Genomic DNA, 16,613 nt, shown 5'->3' on the forward strand with positions numbered 1-16,613 from the left:
ATGCAGCCAAGAAACTAGAAGCTGTGGATTGCAGGCCTTCAAGTTATTAGAAAATAAGGATATTCTCTAAACATATGGACTCACAGGAAAAAAAAGGTTACTCATTTCTGAGTATACTTCTTCTAAAGCAGAGGTTAGGCAAAATGTCATCTAGGAAGCGTCTTGAAGTTAGACTTTTCTATTTCAAAACTGGTTTCTGAAAAGATTATGGGAAGGGGAGGAGTTGCTCCACCATGTACTGTTTTCATCAACCAGTTTGGGTAGTTCAGTGGCTCATGATGTAGTCAAGAAATGTTTGGAAGCTGACGACCAGTCCAAAGAAGACATGCAGAACTGGACAGTAAATCATTCTTGGAACACTCTGCAAATCCAATTATGGCATGAAAAAATTAACATCAGCTACAACTAACAAGTCCTAGCAAATGCCTGTGCTTCAATTGCAAAGCCTGTGAAAACCTGTAGATTGAAAAGAGAACACGGAATGTAACTTTTTATTTTTTAAACTAGGTTCAAGGAATGAAAGTATCTGTCTTTATAACCTGCATTGCACTCATCTTCAAAAAGTGAGGCAGAGAACTAATCCACTTTTAAGGAATCTAATTCCTGTACTCTGTATCCATTCTTACAAGAAACATTGTCAGTGGTCATGTATAAGAATACCATATAGCGCTACCCACTGCAGTACAAAAATAACCAATGTTTGATAAAGTTTCAGGGTTTATTATTCTCTTTAATACTCATCTGACTGTGTATTGACATTACCTAACTAAATAGATTTAGAAAGGCTTTCATTCAAAAACAAGCAAACAAACCACTTTTGGCATATGCCTCTTCAAGTTGCAAAAACCAAAAGCACCATATTGCAAATTCAATGCCTAAATCACCTAGAATTAAAGCCAACTCTATCTAGAATTTTAAAATGTGCATGGTTCCTGTCAAGACCTTTAAGCTATTTCAAATACCATTAAGACAAATTCATGAAGTCAAGTTTATTGTATGCTGCGTACCTCAGAACCACACAAGTACTTTTAATTTACTTGTGAAGATATTAGTCCCAAAGCAGTGCTGGGATCACTGCTGAAGAAATAAACAGTACATAATACATCACTGCTGTAGAAATAAGCAGTACATAACACATGCAAAGCTATACAAAATAAATATTATGCAGCATCAAGGACAGTGTCCTTTATTTGGTAGACGACATAGGTTCTGCCAAATATTTAGCTCATGATTCCAGAAAGCATGTTGTCTGCTAACTTATTTGTCAATTTGTATCTCCCAAAGTGTAATTTTGAAAAAGGAGGTCGCAGCAGCTGCAAAATAGGACCTTTAATTGCTTCTCTGTCTCTCTCTCGTAATAGCTTTCCTCATACAGGGAAGCAACTTTCACAACTTGCGTACCTAGAAAAGATGAAAAAATATGCCATACCTGGTTGTGGGTTATGGGGTTTTTGGTAAGACGACACACCAAGCCTTTATGGTAAGTGAGACACAACTGTTTGGTACTCCCTATTCCCAGCTTATCAGCAAGAACCACCAGCTAACATGGATCGTAATGAAAAAAACCGTATACCGCTCTGATTGGACAGAGAAAGTCCAATCTAAAGCATGTTGCTAACGTCCTAACACCAGAAAGCTTTATTTGGATACAGACTCTTTTCATGAATGAACGCTTTCGAAGATTGCACATAATACAATGAAGCATCATTACCCAGCCATATTTATATTAAGGACATAGTGAGGAAACTGTATCATTTGCAGTCTCAATGTCAGTAATTGTTTCATCCCAGTTTTGATAATAAACTGCCCTAGTAAAACAAAATGCAGATTAATAAGTGGAGAAACTATGCTAATTACCAACATCTCAGATGTCATGACATACGATCCATAATTTGGTCTAAACTTTTGATTGATTATTTATGCAAGAAATTATGTAAAAACAAGAAAATATATCTGCCAGGGTGTTTAGAAAGGCTGAAGACATGTAATATTGTTTAATTCATAACTGTACAGCAATTTAAATGGAACCTCACTACTGTTTAATAGACGCCACCTGGAAAATATGAAGCAGCTTCAGCAATGTAAAAGGCTCTTCATAAGCTAGGTGATTATTTCTCATTTGATCTATTATGTGACAAATACTGAAAATTAAATCTAATAAAACTTAATCTTTTTAACCAAGTGTCATTGCTTTTTGAAGTCTTCATGAGCAAGATCTTCTATAAAAGCCTATTTTAAGTATGGATAAACAGTGCCATCTTCTGGCAAGTAATTATATGATTCCTAGAGAATGAAATTAAAAAGTATCTGTGTAGGATAGTCAATGCTCCCAATCTCAGATCCATGGTTAACATCACAAGATAAAAATTATCCCTGTAAGCCTCAATAAAGTCATACCTCGGAAGTCAAACAGAATCCGTTCCGGAAGTCTGTTCAACTTCCAAAATAATCGAAAACCAAAATGCAGCTTCTGATTGGATGCAGGAAGTTCCTGCAGCCAATTGGAAGCCGCAGAAACCCCATCGGATGTCCGGCTTCCACAAGAACGTTCGAAAACCAGAACACTCACTTTCGATCATTCGGGAGACGGAACGTTCGACTCCTAAGGCGTTTGGGAGCCGAGGTACAACTGTAGTGTATAGTGTATACTATACAAGTGTATACTATAGTGTATAGTGTATACTATACAAGTATAGTATAGTTAAATACTATACTTCTACTGTTATAATTGGGATGTATGGGGTGTTAGGGGAGGGGTAGCACCTTTGGTGGGGATACACATCATGCTCCTTCTGGGGTGGTTTGTCCACCTTTGGTCCCCCCACCCTGCACTTAGCTCTCACCTGTGGCTCCTAGAAGCTGTTAACATGTGACAGCAGCCACACCCTAGGAAGGGCTTCAACTGGCAGGCTAAACCAAGTGAGGGTAGCCAATGGGTCTGAAAACCTCAGTGGCAGTGAGTTAGGGACTTCCCCTGCATGCGAAGGCAGGCTCCAGTGGATTGAGCGGACGAGATGAATAGTGCATGTGCTAGGGAAGTGAGGGGGAGATGGGGCTCTCAACCTGGAAAGTTAGCCCATCTAGGAGAAGGAAAACTCAGGTCCTAAACCTCTGAGGACTTGCGGGATATCTTCAGGAAAAGAAATGGCTAAGGAATAAACTCTACACAAATCAGGAGTGGAGTCCCTAAGACAGTCTGATGGCACCTTGTGCACCTCCTTCCGCAACTCCTGCAACTAAGCTAGTGCCAAAGCAGCTTAAAAGTATTGCTCTGCTTTCCTCAGCAACACCAAGAACAGGGTCAGGACCTCCATACATACACACTGCCCAGGCTTGCACCCCAGGGAGGTCACTTCAATGCTGATAAACAGTGGTTTGACTTCACCCCAGAGGCACATCCATTGTCTTTTGAGACAGATGGATGCCAACAACTTAACAATATTTAACACTGCTCTTAACTAAGACTTTAGTAGCTGCAAGGCTGGTTAACAGCAATGCCTTGCTAACACTAACCATAATTAAAATCGGTGGCAATGTAAGCCATAATTACCATTTAGAAAATGTACTGTCTGAATGAGAACAAAAAGGAACACAAACTTTGACCCCAAAAAAGTAAGCAGACAAGAAGGTACATGGGATATTGTAGTGCTGGAAAAGGATCAGAAAAGCGCAACTAAAATGACCAAGAGTTTAGAGCATTACTGCATTTGGAGCTTTTTAGTTTTGAAAAAATGGCAAATGAAATAGAGGTGATTAAAGAGTACATTGTGTGGAGAGAGCAGATGGGAGGAAAAAACCCTCTCTTAATACTAGAACCTGGGGATATCTAAGGAAGCTGAATGTTGGAAGACTTGGGACAGACAAAAGAAAGCACCTTTTCACACAGCACACTGTTAAAGTATGGAACTTGCTTCCAAAAGATCAGAAAAAGTCTTGCAGAATAAAGACTATTCTGTGGCTGCTGGCCACAATAACTATGCATTCCCTCCACTGTCAGAGACAGAATGCTTCTGAATAGAGTTGCTGGGAATCACAAGTTGAGAGAGTACTGTTGTGCCCAGGCCTTGCTCGTGAGCTTCCCTTAGGCATCTAGTTGGCCACTGTGACAATAGAATCCTGGACTAGAAAGGCCTTTGGGCCTCATCCAGCAGGGCTATTCTTATGTTATTAATCAATATTGCTAGAAGGGCAAAATGGTAGCTGTATGGTATTATGACAGACTGCCATCTACATGCACTCAAAACCTTTCCTGGGAAGTAGGGATCTGTAAGCTATCGTTTATGTCTTTGTAAAGACAAGACAGACTGCTGCAATGCTCTCTAAATTAAACTATCCCTGATATATACTAAGAAACCACAGCTGGCACAAAATACAGTGGACTTGAGAGGAATGAGAAGACTAACATGATTGTATTACAAAATTCTCAGCACCAGATCCAATTCAATGCAATAGTTAATTGCCAGACAGGTATCAGTGATGTAGGCCTGGCATACCCTTCTTGTTACAGGTCCATGTTCCATGCAGATCTAAAGAGAGAAGAGATCTTACACATGGGCCCCTTCCATTTAAATGGAAAGACCAGATACGGCATGGAGCAGAGATTTTTCATACTTGGCTTACTAAACAAGATATCATCCAAGACCTACCATAACCTAATTCTGCAGGTATTTTATACTTGATTGTCTTTGCTTTGTTTAAACACTTTTACTCAGATATGAACCCCACTACAGTGGTGCCCCGCAAGACGAATGCCTCGCAAGACGGAAAACCCGCTAGACGAAAGGGTTTTCCGTTTTGGAGGTGATTTGCAAAACGAATTTCCTATGGGCTTGCTTCGCAAGACGAAAATGTCTTGTGAGTTCCTGCGGGGTTTTTTTCCCTTTCCCCCCCTTTTTCTAAGCCGCTAAGCCACTTATCTGCTTATCCGCTAAGCCGCTAATAGCGCTAAGCCGTCAATGGGCTTGCTTCGCAAGACGAAAAAACCGCTAGACGAAGAGACTCGCTGAACGGATTAATTTCGTCTTGCGAGGCACCACTGTACACTCAATAGGATTAACTCCAAGGTAAGTGTGCACAAAACTACAGTCAAAACCTAAAACTTACATAGCCCTTTCCAAAGTCGTAGTAATTAAGAGCTGTGAATGATGGAAATTGAGAAAGGGCAATTGAAATATTTCACTGGATCTAACATTGTAAATATATGCTTTGCACAAACTGATTACAAATCATCCTATGATTACACTCATAGGATGCTTTGATTTATTCTCCCTTTTTCACCAACAGGTAAATCCTACAAAACCTGTAAAGCAGGACAATGCCACACCAAAAATAAGCGACTATATTAAAAAAGCTGAATACAATTTAGGATTTCAGTTTAGCAAACAACCACAGTACAGAACAAATGAGCAAGCATGTTTTGCCCCTGAAATCTAGCCAATGAACTTTCAAGGTCTGAAGGTCTTAAAAATATATGAGCATCTGTCTTGCATTAAAAAGCAAGCCAAAAAACCTCACTCCTTTATATTGCAATACCTTTTGCTAATCAACAGCAATTCACTTTTGGCTGGCTGAAGTCAAAAAGCTATTTATAGTCATCCAAGACAAAGTTGCTCTGCATTGTAAGTAGACCCCAGTGCCAAAGATTTGACATAGAAGACAAATGTCAGTGTCTTCTGCTCAGTGGGAGTCTCTCTCTCTCTCTGCTTTTGCACAAAATAATGCTTCATTGTGGTAGGGCAGAAATGCCAAAATACTCACAAGCATGCAATTGAGTGCAAAGCTCAAACTGCATTCATGCTATGCTGGCAACTAAAAACTTTAGTCTTTGACAAGCCATCCAAGTCAGCAACATTTAACTGACCTTCCAATCTGTGTTTTGCGGGAAAGCAAAAGATTCCAGATACATCCAAGGTGAGTAAGCTAAATGTCAATGAAACAAAGAACGCTGCTCGACAGAAAAATGGGCTTTACCGCAACAAATTTGGCAGGCTGCCTTCGAGAACTTATAGCAATTTTGTGCAAATGTAAGTAGCATGTGCACCACCTCAAACAGAAAAGATTTCACTTCTGCAGCATTATTCAGAACTAATTGGAAACTAGGTTGCTAGAAAAGGGCACAGCAACCCTACAGCGGTTTCAGAAAGAGTCTGTAGTGGAGGAACTACCACTCTCAAAGTCTTACCAAGAATTGTTGTGGCCAGACAAAAGGAATGGTGCTGGCTTTGTTTTTCACCTCACCAGTTTTTCCTTTTTAAAATGTTCCCTCCAACTGTTTGTAATGGGAGAGAAAATCATGCCACCATCAAAGGTGGCACAGTCTCTCCCCCCCCCCCATTCCATTTCAGATATGTGACTGTAATATCTGGCACATCCGAAGTCTACCCTGATCCACACTCCCATTTTGGTCTTACTGCCCTCAGAACACATCAGCAACAGACGTAGAGCTTTCTGCTGAAGCAATGTGAAGGCTTCCAACCTCTGACAGCGAAGAGGGATGTTCACTGTACATAAGCCGGTTGGGTTCCTTTTCTGAGAGCTTAGGATTGGTCCAGAAGAAAATCAGTGTGTGAATTTTGCAACACGCTGAAAATACTAGCAACCCAGTTAATTAAAGTAATCCACTGGAAATATGCATCTAACAAATACATTGTGTCAAACTGTAACACTCCTGCAGCTCTCAATAATGTAGTTACTATCATCAGTAGCTTTTTCAGAATTTACTACAAATATTTAATATTTGTGGGAGATTTAGAATGAATATATGAGCCCAAGGATCAATCTAGTCCAGAATTCCATTTCCAATGATAGATGTTGTTGTTTAGTAGTTTTAATCATGGAAATTACTTAAATTGACTTATAGACAAAATTGTCAATTGGGCATGAAGGAAAAAACCCTCAACCGTTTCCCCCACTCCTTCTAGCATGCAGAAGAACACTGCCCCTGAACCTGGCTGTTATGTTTAGCTAGGATGGCTGATGTCCACTGATAGATCACACTTCCTTATGTTTGTCTAATTTCATTTAAAAACCACCTAAACTTGTTTCATCTTGTGGAAGCAAGTTCCATAAAATAAATGTTGAACAAATTTATTAGCCATTCTGAATCAACTGCCAATCATTTGTGATTAGTAGTGTCAAATCTTAATAATATGAGGAAGAATGCCCCTCCATATTAATATGCTAACCTTCAGTCATCTTTTTTCTATGCTTATAGTCTTTTCTCCATAGGGAATATACTCATAACACTTCTATCACTTCAGTTAACCTTTTCTGCACTGTAGCCAGATGTACAATTTCTTTTTAAGGTGCAGAAATTAAATCGAATGTGACTGTACCATGGACTTGCATATGAGGAGTATTATATGAGGCATTTTATTTTCAAACCCTTTTCAATTATCCCCAGCATGAATTTATTTTCTTCAGCACTACAGCTTAGTCACTAACTAAATGGTTTCATTGAGCTAGCCACCATGACCCTAAGAGTTATTTTCCTTGGGTGTTACCAACAATTTAAATCCTATTACCATATGTGAAGTTAGGGTTCTTTTGTCCTAGTGTGCATCATGTTTCAACTGTTTACAAGGTGTTTCATTTGCCATTTTGTTGCCCCAAAACCTCCAAAGCTATGTGTCACATACTACAAAATATGTGGGTCTTCAAATTGTCCTTATTAAAAGGGCAGGAAGAGTAGTGACTTTCTTATAGAAACTACCATTTGAAAGTAAGTATTATGCATCCAAGTTTCTAGGTGCAATTCCCTTTAAAAAATTGCAGTCTACCTGAACAGAAAATATTTTAAGTTTACAAGTATACATAAAGCCTAGTTTTATGATTTTGCAACACCAACACTAACCCAAATCAACCAAAATTATCCATTACTAAACAGTCATTTAATGGTTTTGTGGTCAATCCTGTTATAGCAACAAGAAATTCAGGATGTCAGTAAACAACAGAAACAAGAAAGTCCCATATATTAAGAGTATGGAAATAAATTGCTACAAATTATGCCTAACTCAAAAGGTTGAAATCAATATCTTAACTATCACTTTAAAATTATTAGAGCAAGCAAAACAGGCATTTTTACATTTTGGGAACACAGCTAGTAAAAAAAAAAAAACAACCACAAAGATGTTAGCCAGTACTGCCACCTAGGGCATACTAAAGGTAAGTACAATTTAAAATCTATAAAATGCCAGATATAAGTGGGGAGGAGATAAGAAACTCAGCAATAATCATTAAAGGTTATTAAAGGCTTTACGATCAGTGGTATTTATAAAGCAGAACACTTCCACAAAATAACTTCTGAGTCAATGCCTACTTGGGCATTAACAGTTCCAACATAAAGCAACAGAGAGGAAAAGGTGCCACACCAACTAGAACCTCCACTTCCAAGGTCTGAATGTGCCAGGGGAGCCAACTTGGGCCCCAGGTTATGGGTGACCAGTGAGTGTGACATCATGGCGAAACGCGTGCCCCCCAGCCTCAGAACCTGACTTCTGGTGCTACTGGAAGGCGGGTCCCAAGGTCTCAGAAGGCCATGGACAACATCTCTGAGGTCAAGAGACCTCGGAAGTTGCATGTGGGGCCCTGTGGTCTGGGTGCTGACCACCTAGAGCAATTTTTTGTGTGTGTTTGGACACCCTGAGCCCCCTATAGTTGGTGCCACTGGAATGTCCAGTGTGAAAGCCTGCAGGGATGGAGACTTTGTCTGTATAGGGTATGCACAAAAATGGAATACTGATTGTGCGGAGTTCCAGGTTGCATGAAAGCCTTCATGCATACCCAGGCACACACAATGGCTCCCTCCCCGTAGATATTTGTGCTATGTGCTAAGATGCCAAGGAACAGGGTTAATCAGTGTATGCAATGTCACAAGCATGACTACTCAGCACAGCCCCACACCTTGTTCCTGCGTTGCTTATATTGGAACTATCATTGGAACTTAAATAGAGTTCAAGGCTCACCATTTCTGAAGGGATAGCTAGTAAAGTGTTCCATATTTCTACAAAGCCTTACAAATAAGCCTGACAAAGCCCAGATCCTGATACGATACCTGGGTCTGTTAATGAACTAGAAACCAGAGCCCAATACTCAGCTTGCTGCAAACCATGATCAGAAGCTTTACATTTCCTCCATTCACACAAAAGGGAATAATCAGCAAACATGGGTGTTTGTGAGACCCAGTCCCACCATAACACTACATTTATTACGCCTTGTCAGAAATAATAGGAATTTCAAAGTTTCCTGAGAATCTCAGTACTCATTTTTTAAACATCGCCTTTAGCTGTAAAGATAATGTAATTAAATCTGTACTGAAGATCATAAAATGTGCCTTTTTTATTAGTAAATTTGATGGGTGCTTTCTCCTGCATAGGAGATATACAACTATAGTTATAAGTTCTGTCAGACAGGTCAGACCCAGTTTCACTATAGTAGAAAAACTAGATAATCTTCAAGTCTTTCCAGTTTCACATGTCTATAATAAGAACTTCCTCAAAGGCCTGGATTTATGCTACTAGAAAAAGCCATCCTACAGCAAATGAAAGTCAACTCTGTTCATTTTGCAGATATTGGGTAATATTAAATAATATTAAGACACTAGAAAGCATGGCAGCATATTCAAGCTCCTATACAATCCTGATTACCTGTAATTCTGTATCCATATGCAGCCAGTTGTCCAGCCATGTATTCTCCATCTGAACTATTATGAGAACATCCCCATGTGCGTATCCAAATTTTCTGTACACCAGGAATGACACTGTCAAAGAAAAAGGCAAGAAAAATAGGTAAGAGCATTCATTTCATTTCATCCACATCAGAAAACAAAGCTTTGGCCATTATAACATACTACCACTTAGGATCTGTATAAGGCTATGATGACCAGTGCTCACAATATCCTTTGGCAAAGAAATTACTGTAAATGTATGATTTGGTGAATGTTTGTGTGCACTGCACAATGTGAAAATATTAAGCATAGGCTTTTGATTTCAATAGTGACAAAATGATAAGCATGGGAAAGAAGATGGACAAGGATCTTATTCCTGAAATGCTTGAGAAAAGAATTAAATCATAAAATGTTAACAGAAGAAGTTATCCAGATTAAGGTAGGAGCACAGCTAAAGGGATACAAAGATATTGTTACAAGTACCGTATTTTTCGCCCTATACAATGCACCGGCCCATAGGACGCACCTAGATGGGGGGGGGGGATAAAGAAAAAAAAAAATCCCCCCCCCCGGCCCAGGGCTGGGGCGGGGGAAGCCCGAGCCTCCGCCGACCCCAGCCCCCAGAACAGGCAGCTCTGGCAGCTTGCGGGGCTGAGGGACCCCCAGAACGGGTCCCAGAGCGATGCCGAAGCTGTGCGCAGCTTCGGCATCGCTCTGGCAGTTTGCGGGGCTGGGGGAGGGGGAAGCCCACCGCCAGCCTCCAAACCAGGTCGGGAGACAGCGGGATGGCGCGCTGCACCTCCCCGCTGTCCCCCGAGCTTGCGGGGCTGGCGGTGGGGAGAAGCACGCTTCTCCCCGCCGCCAGCCTCCAAACCAGGTCGGGGGACAGTGGGATGGCGGCATTCCGCCTCCCCGCTGTCCCCCGAGCTTGTGGGGCTGGCGGTGGGGCTCTCCTGAAGCCTGGAGAGTGAGAGGGGTCGGTGTGTACCGACCCCTCTCGCTCTCCAGGCTTCAGCGAAAGCCTGCATTCGCCCCATAGGACGCACACACATTTCCCCTTCATTTTTGGAGGGGAAAAAGTGCGTCCTATAGGGCAAAAAATACGGTACTTCTCCCACCCTTCTATATGAAATACCAAGACTCAATAACAGACTCAACAGGTAAAGCAATGCTACAGTCACATTTCTTCCAAAGGTAGAAAGATCCACTCTTCAGATCCACTGTAGTAATGGCTGTGGAGTGTTTGCAACATCCTTCCACTGAAGTCACTGCGAGATTAAGTTGTTCCAGACCCTCTTCTGCTGTGAACATGTTCATGCAATCAGGAAGGTTAGAAATCATCACAAACACTCTCTGCCCCTGTGCTGCTCCATTTTCAGGCAGAACTCTGCTGGTGGAGCAGTCAGCCAACAGAGCTTTTCTGCAGTACCCAATGGCATTTCTGCAGGTGTGTTTTCATCCGGTGCTATCTGCCTCATCATAGGACCCCCTAAATTCATGAACAAGTAACATGAGATCGCACAAGTCATAATATTTTAAAATGCAATTTAGAATAAGCATTAAAACACATCACAGCTAAAACAATAAATAGTAGCAACTACATGTTGGAGGAGTGCACCTTTGGGGGTGAAGTCAAACCACCAACCTTCTGGTTAACAGCCAGACACACTGACCCACTGCGCCACAGGAGGGCTCATGCTCTCTGTAAGAGGGTATCTCACCACCATTTAGTGTAAGGTCCCTATCTACACAAGAACATTAACAAAAGCCCGACTGGATCAGTCGTAGTCTGGCATCCTGTTCTCACAGTGGCTAACATGAAGACTATGAGAAGTCTGCAACAAGTGAAGTATAATGGGCTACTTGTTTAGCTTTATACTCATAGACCCCATTTTTCTCACTTACAAAGGACAAATGTCCTGTTACTTGAAATGCATGAGGTTAGAAAGAGAACTCACTATATTAAAACAGAATCAACCTAATACACACTGTAGTCTGTGTAGTAAAATATTTCAAGTTATTAATTTGTTCAACAAGACTAAGACCTAAAGTTTTCAGGTTATTTCAAGTGTAAATCATTTAATCAGTACAAGTGCTGGTGTTTTCTATCTCTCCACATTGTTGTTGTTTAGTCGTTTAGTCGTGTCCGACTCTTCGTGACCCCATGGACCAGAGCACGCCAGGCACTCCTGTCTTCCACTGCCTCCCGCAGTTTGATCAAACTCATGCTGGTAGCTTCGAAAACACTGTTCAACCATCTCATCCTCTGTTGTTCCCTTCTCCTTGTGCCCTCCATCTTTCCCAACATCAGGGTCTTTTCCAGGGAGTTTTCTCTTCTCATGAGGTGGCCAAAGTATTGGAGCCTCAGCTTCAGGATCTGTCCTTCCAGTGAGCACTCAGGGCTGATTTCCTTAAGAATGTATAGGTTTGATCTTCTTGCAGTTCATGGGACTCTCAAGAGTCTCCTCCAGCACCATAATTCAAAAGCATCCATTGTGTACATTAGTTATGCAACAAAAACTATCTCTCCACATAGGACTGGCAAAAAACAAACATACCTGTCACTTGGGGGATCATCATAATCTGTTTCTACATTTTTTTGTGAATGGCGTTTTCGCACTTTAGGAATAACATTTTTTCTCCTGAACTGCAGGTCTTGTGGCTTTGGGTCTTGCTCTGAGATGATATCTTCAATGTCTCCAAGGAGGGAATCACAGACAGCAGGCATTTTCTATGAAGATTGAAGTACACAGTGTTAGGTCAAGAACTGAAAAAACATACATACTATTCTACACAGCAAACATTAAAAACAATTCCTCATGTCTTTTTAATAATACAACAACACAGCTAGACTAATTTATTTATAAAACTGTTAACCCAATATTCATTAAAATACTTAAATCCCGTTAGAGACCATACAGATAGAAAAAAATGGCCCAATAATTAATAATTCATTTTAAACAGCAGCACTGAATCAAGCTGGGCACCTGAGTTTTAAATAAGAGTCAATGTGACTGATATTTCCATATATGTTGATGAAAGCTTATCTAATGGGTTGCCAATACTGCATCCACAGGCACACATGTGCCAACAGATGCCTTCTCTATTGCTCATAGGGTCCACTCCCTGCCCCAGCCAAAATTAAGTTTGAAAGAAACATTCTACTTTAGTCAAGTAGGTTGTGAAGCATGTTTAGATGTGATGTGTGCGTGTGATGCCCTTGACCATTTTTCCGGGTTACAAACTTGCCCTTTGGCCCAAAATGATTGGTGACTCCTGGCTTATCTAATGCCAGAAATAAGGGTACCTGCCAGCATTATAACCAGTACATGTTTTAAGTAATATCTTAATTCACTATACAAGACAGTTCAGCAATTCCCTACAAACATTCCATGTGCCTTTATCAGTTTGTAACAATGGATAATAACAGATTAGCTAAATATTTTTACTGGAATATTAGACCCTTTGAAATTTATCTAGTTCTGGGTCTTCAGTACACACATCCCTAGTTAGATGAAGTACTGAGCTCACAAACAGGTGCTACACATGTGGCTCGCATTCTACTAAGTGTCTATATACACACAACTGAGTCTGAAATTTGCTGATAATGCTAATTAGCATCTCAGAAGATTTAACAGATATTTATGCTTGGCCCATTATCTTAAAGAACTAAGCCCCCAGTAAAAACAGATGACTATATCTTGTTCATCTGGGCCCTAGCTGTAAACCCACTATAGTTCTTAGCAATTTAAACTATAACCAAGCAACACTAAATAGCTTATTGTAACAACACTGTACCTTAACTTACTATTTTATCTTTGGAGTTCCAGCATTTTTTTATCCTGAAAAAAATCAAAAAGTTTTCAATCATTATACTTTCTATAAATCACCAAGGCTGAGACAAATTGATGTTTCTACAGATACTTAATAAATGATTCAAAATGCCTAAGTCATGGCTCCATCCAATGATATTTCATATATGTATACACAGACGCAACAGATTCTTCTTTGAGAAAAACTGGGAATGAGCCTTGGGACTGCATATTCCTTCCACCATTTTCCTTAGTTTGGGGGGAAATGAATGAAAGAACTAGTGGAAGAACCTGCCTTTCTGCGACTCATTTCCTCCATGCTGGTATTCCTTCCTAATCCCATCCAACCAGCAGATGCAGGAATACACTGTTGTCTTATGGACTTCAGCAAAGAATTAATGAATAAATTTAGAGTATTTTGAAATTCTAAATAGTGTATTATAACATGTCCCCCCCCCCCCCGAGGTTTGGATTCATGTAAGTGTGAGTGTGTCTTCATTTTCATCTTCGGCTTTAATTTAATAAATTATTAAGAAGCCTGCCTGCTAACTTGCGTTCACGTGTTCAAGACCTTTCTACTGGCTGATACAGATATATGATGGAAACTCGTTTTTCAAAACCTTTTTTTAGAAATGTAAACCTTTCCTGGGGGGGGGGGAGAGAGGGAGGGAGGGAGAGACTCACAGCATCTTGTCGTGGAAAACCTTACATTCCACAACACTGCTGGATGCCCGCTTCCCTCGCTAGAAAACTGCCCGCTTCGCACACCAGCTGCGTCCTCGCTTTTCCTCGGGGCCACAAAAGGCACCCTGGATCAGACACGCAACTCACTCACACTCTCCTCCTTCACACGTTTGTGGCTCGAACCCCAACAGCTGAAGTTGAAAACTCTACGGCGGACCCCTCAGTCCCGCCAAAAGCCCTCAGCCGCCTTCTTTCCCTGGGCAAAGCTGCGAAAAGGCTTTACCGAGAGAACCGGGGGTGGGGTGGCGTCGCAACCCCGAGAGGTGGCTTCCGTGGGGGACATTCGTGGCGGGGGGAGAAGAGGGAGGTGGGCCGCGCTGCCGGGAAGAGAAACGGCTCGCGTCTGAAGGCGACGCCACACGTGAAAGCTGAGAGTGAGAAGCTAAAGGAGGAGAAGAAGGGGCCATATGGGCCCGTTCTGGCCGCCGCGCCCCCACTGCACGCTGCGGGCCGCTTTCACGGCTGGAAGCCGTCACTTAGCCCGCTCGCCCACCCCACCCCACCCGTCGACCGGCGGCAGCAGCAGCAGCAGCAACAACGAAAAGTTCACCTGCGGAACCTGACGCGTTTTTCGCCTCACATGGACGACGCCATGATGGAACGCCGCCCCTCTACGCAGCTAAACGGGAAGGAGGGGAGGGAAGAAAGAGAGGGCCTTTTCGACGGCGTCCGGAAAAGGACAAATTTAGGCCGTCGGCAGCTTCGCGCAACGGGGAGAAGGAAGGACCTGGGAGATTTCCCTAAGTGGTGTGATTGGCTCCCGAAATAGAATCGCGGTCTGATTGGACGGGGAGAGCCAAGAAGGGTCCCGCCTTTCCCGTCACAAATTCTGGAGCAGCTTGAAGGTTAAATTCATCCCTTGCCTGGGTGGGTGCTGTTGTCTGTAGGGGGACGTGTCGCTGTCCCGTCCCAATCACACACACACACACAGGGGTCTACTGAAGCATGCCTTTAAAATAGTAATTTAAAGGAACAGGTGGGAAATCGCTTATTTAGGTTTGAAGCGGAAACCTTGCTGCGCCTGGTTTGTTGGAAGTGAGTTGCACTTAAGTAGGACTTCCCTAAGGTTGGGCCGTTACCGCCCAAAAACGCTCTCCAAATATATTGGCCAAAACATAATTAAAACTGCCATTCAACACCCTGGTTATTTAGGACATTCGGGAGCTACATGCGATGAAACAGGTCAAACAGCAGCTAGAGCACAGGTGACACAAGTCCCGAGATGAAGACAGAAAACATGGTAGAGCACATAATTGTGCTTACTATCTACTAAAACATTATTGTTTAGAGAAGCCTAACCAGATGCTTCGAAAGTTGGGGTACTCTTAATGTTTTAGTATTTTAACTTTTGCATGTTTGTGAATTTTTCCTTTCTTTTTGTAACTGCCTTGAAGGTGGTTGTTGTTTTTTACAATCACCATAGTGTAAATTTTTTGAAATAAAGGCAGAGAAAGGGACCCATTTCATTGCTTCTATTATTTTGAGGAATCTGCTACAGGACAGACAGGCCCTTTTGGACCCTTGCCTTCCACTGCTGGTTAAAGCTAGGCAGGGCTTGGTGAATGCATCTCTGCACACGAAGGTGGCAACAGCCACTTGTGGAAAAAAAGCTACCCTGGATTTTATGGTATTTAACAACTACCATCCTGTTGCAAATAATCTTTTGGTCAAAGTATTTGAGAGGGTCATGGCAAACCTGCAGGCATTCCTGGAGGAATCTTGATTATCTAGCCCCATTTCAATCTGTCTTCAGACCCAACTTTGGGACTGATTCTGCCTTGTTCCTCGGATTTGGGATTGAACTGAAGTCTGCAGCTGGTGCAAAACACAGCAGCTGTTGCTTGTGGGATACAAACTACCACTAGCACATACCTTTCTTTTAAGTTTTGCACTGGCTGCCAATCTTCTAGGGTGTTGTACTAGCATAAGGCCCTAAACTACCTGGAAAAGCTCCTGATCCCTAGTTTGCAGGACTCCAAAAATCGAAGGAGCCACAGTAGCTCAAGAGCAGGGTTTTTAGGGTGGGTGGCTGCCTGTTCTGTGAAATAGAATGACTGAAGACACTTTTGCTTCAATACTTTCCTGGCTGGATAAATGGGAAATGAGCATGTATTTTGCGTTGCTGAGTTTTGTTTAAATGTATCGCTTTTTGTGTTTTTAACTGTATGTTGCTGTTTTTATTGTACAACACCTTGAGATGATTACTGTTATTCGTACCGTCAAACAACCATGAGCAGCCCCAGTTTATACCCAAGCAGTTTCTTTGTGTTAGGAAAGCAGGGCAGCCCAACCATTGTGCAGCTATGGTACATTTTGCTCATGGCTCCTGAAGATACCTTCACTGGTATACAATGCTTTGCCAAAGCCATTGCTGTAGCTGGGGAGGAAATGTA

General features: G+C 41.9%; 1 protein-coding gene across 4 annotated transcripts in view; it reads right to left on the minus strand.

The window, feature by feature from the left end:
* CDKAL1 (CDKAL1 threonylcarbamoyladenosine tRNA methylthiotransferase) overlaps positions 1–14,887 on the minus strand; it is a 231,262-nt gene extending 216,375 nt beyond the window's left edge. Inside the window, exons 1-4 of one of the 4 annotated variants that reach the window (XM_081873411.1) lie at positions 14,771–14,866; positions 13,473–13,506; positions 12,223–12,395; positions 9,645–9,757 (exon numbers count right to left, since the gene is read on the minus strand). In XM_081873411.1, the coding sequence (XP_081729537.1) occupies positions 9,645–9,757; positions 12,223–12,392 (283 nt within the window). In that variant the 5' untranslated portion in view covers positions 12,393–12,395; positions 13,473–13,506; positions 14,771–14,866. Of the gene's footprint in view, positions 1–9,644; positions 9,758–12,222; positions 12,396–13,462; positions 13,507–14,160; positions 14,262–14,770 lie in introns of those variants that run through there. The other 3 variants (XM_081873413.1, XM_081873410.1, XM_081873412.1) reach the window with 3 other exon arrangements.
* Between the last annotated feature and the right edge of the window lie 1,726 nt (positions 14,888–16,613).

This window comes from Podarcis erhardii, assembly GCF_964252035.2.
Source record: "Podarcis erhardii genome assembly, chromosome: 8".
Taxonomy (NCBI): domain Eukaryota; kingdom Metazoa; phylum Chordata; class Lepidosauria; order Squamata; family Lacertidae; genus Podarcis; species Podarcis erhardii.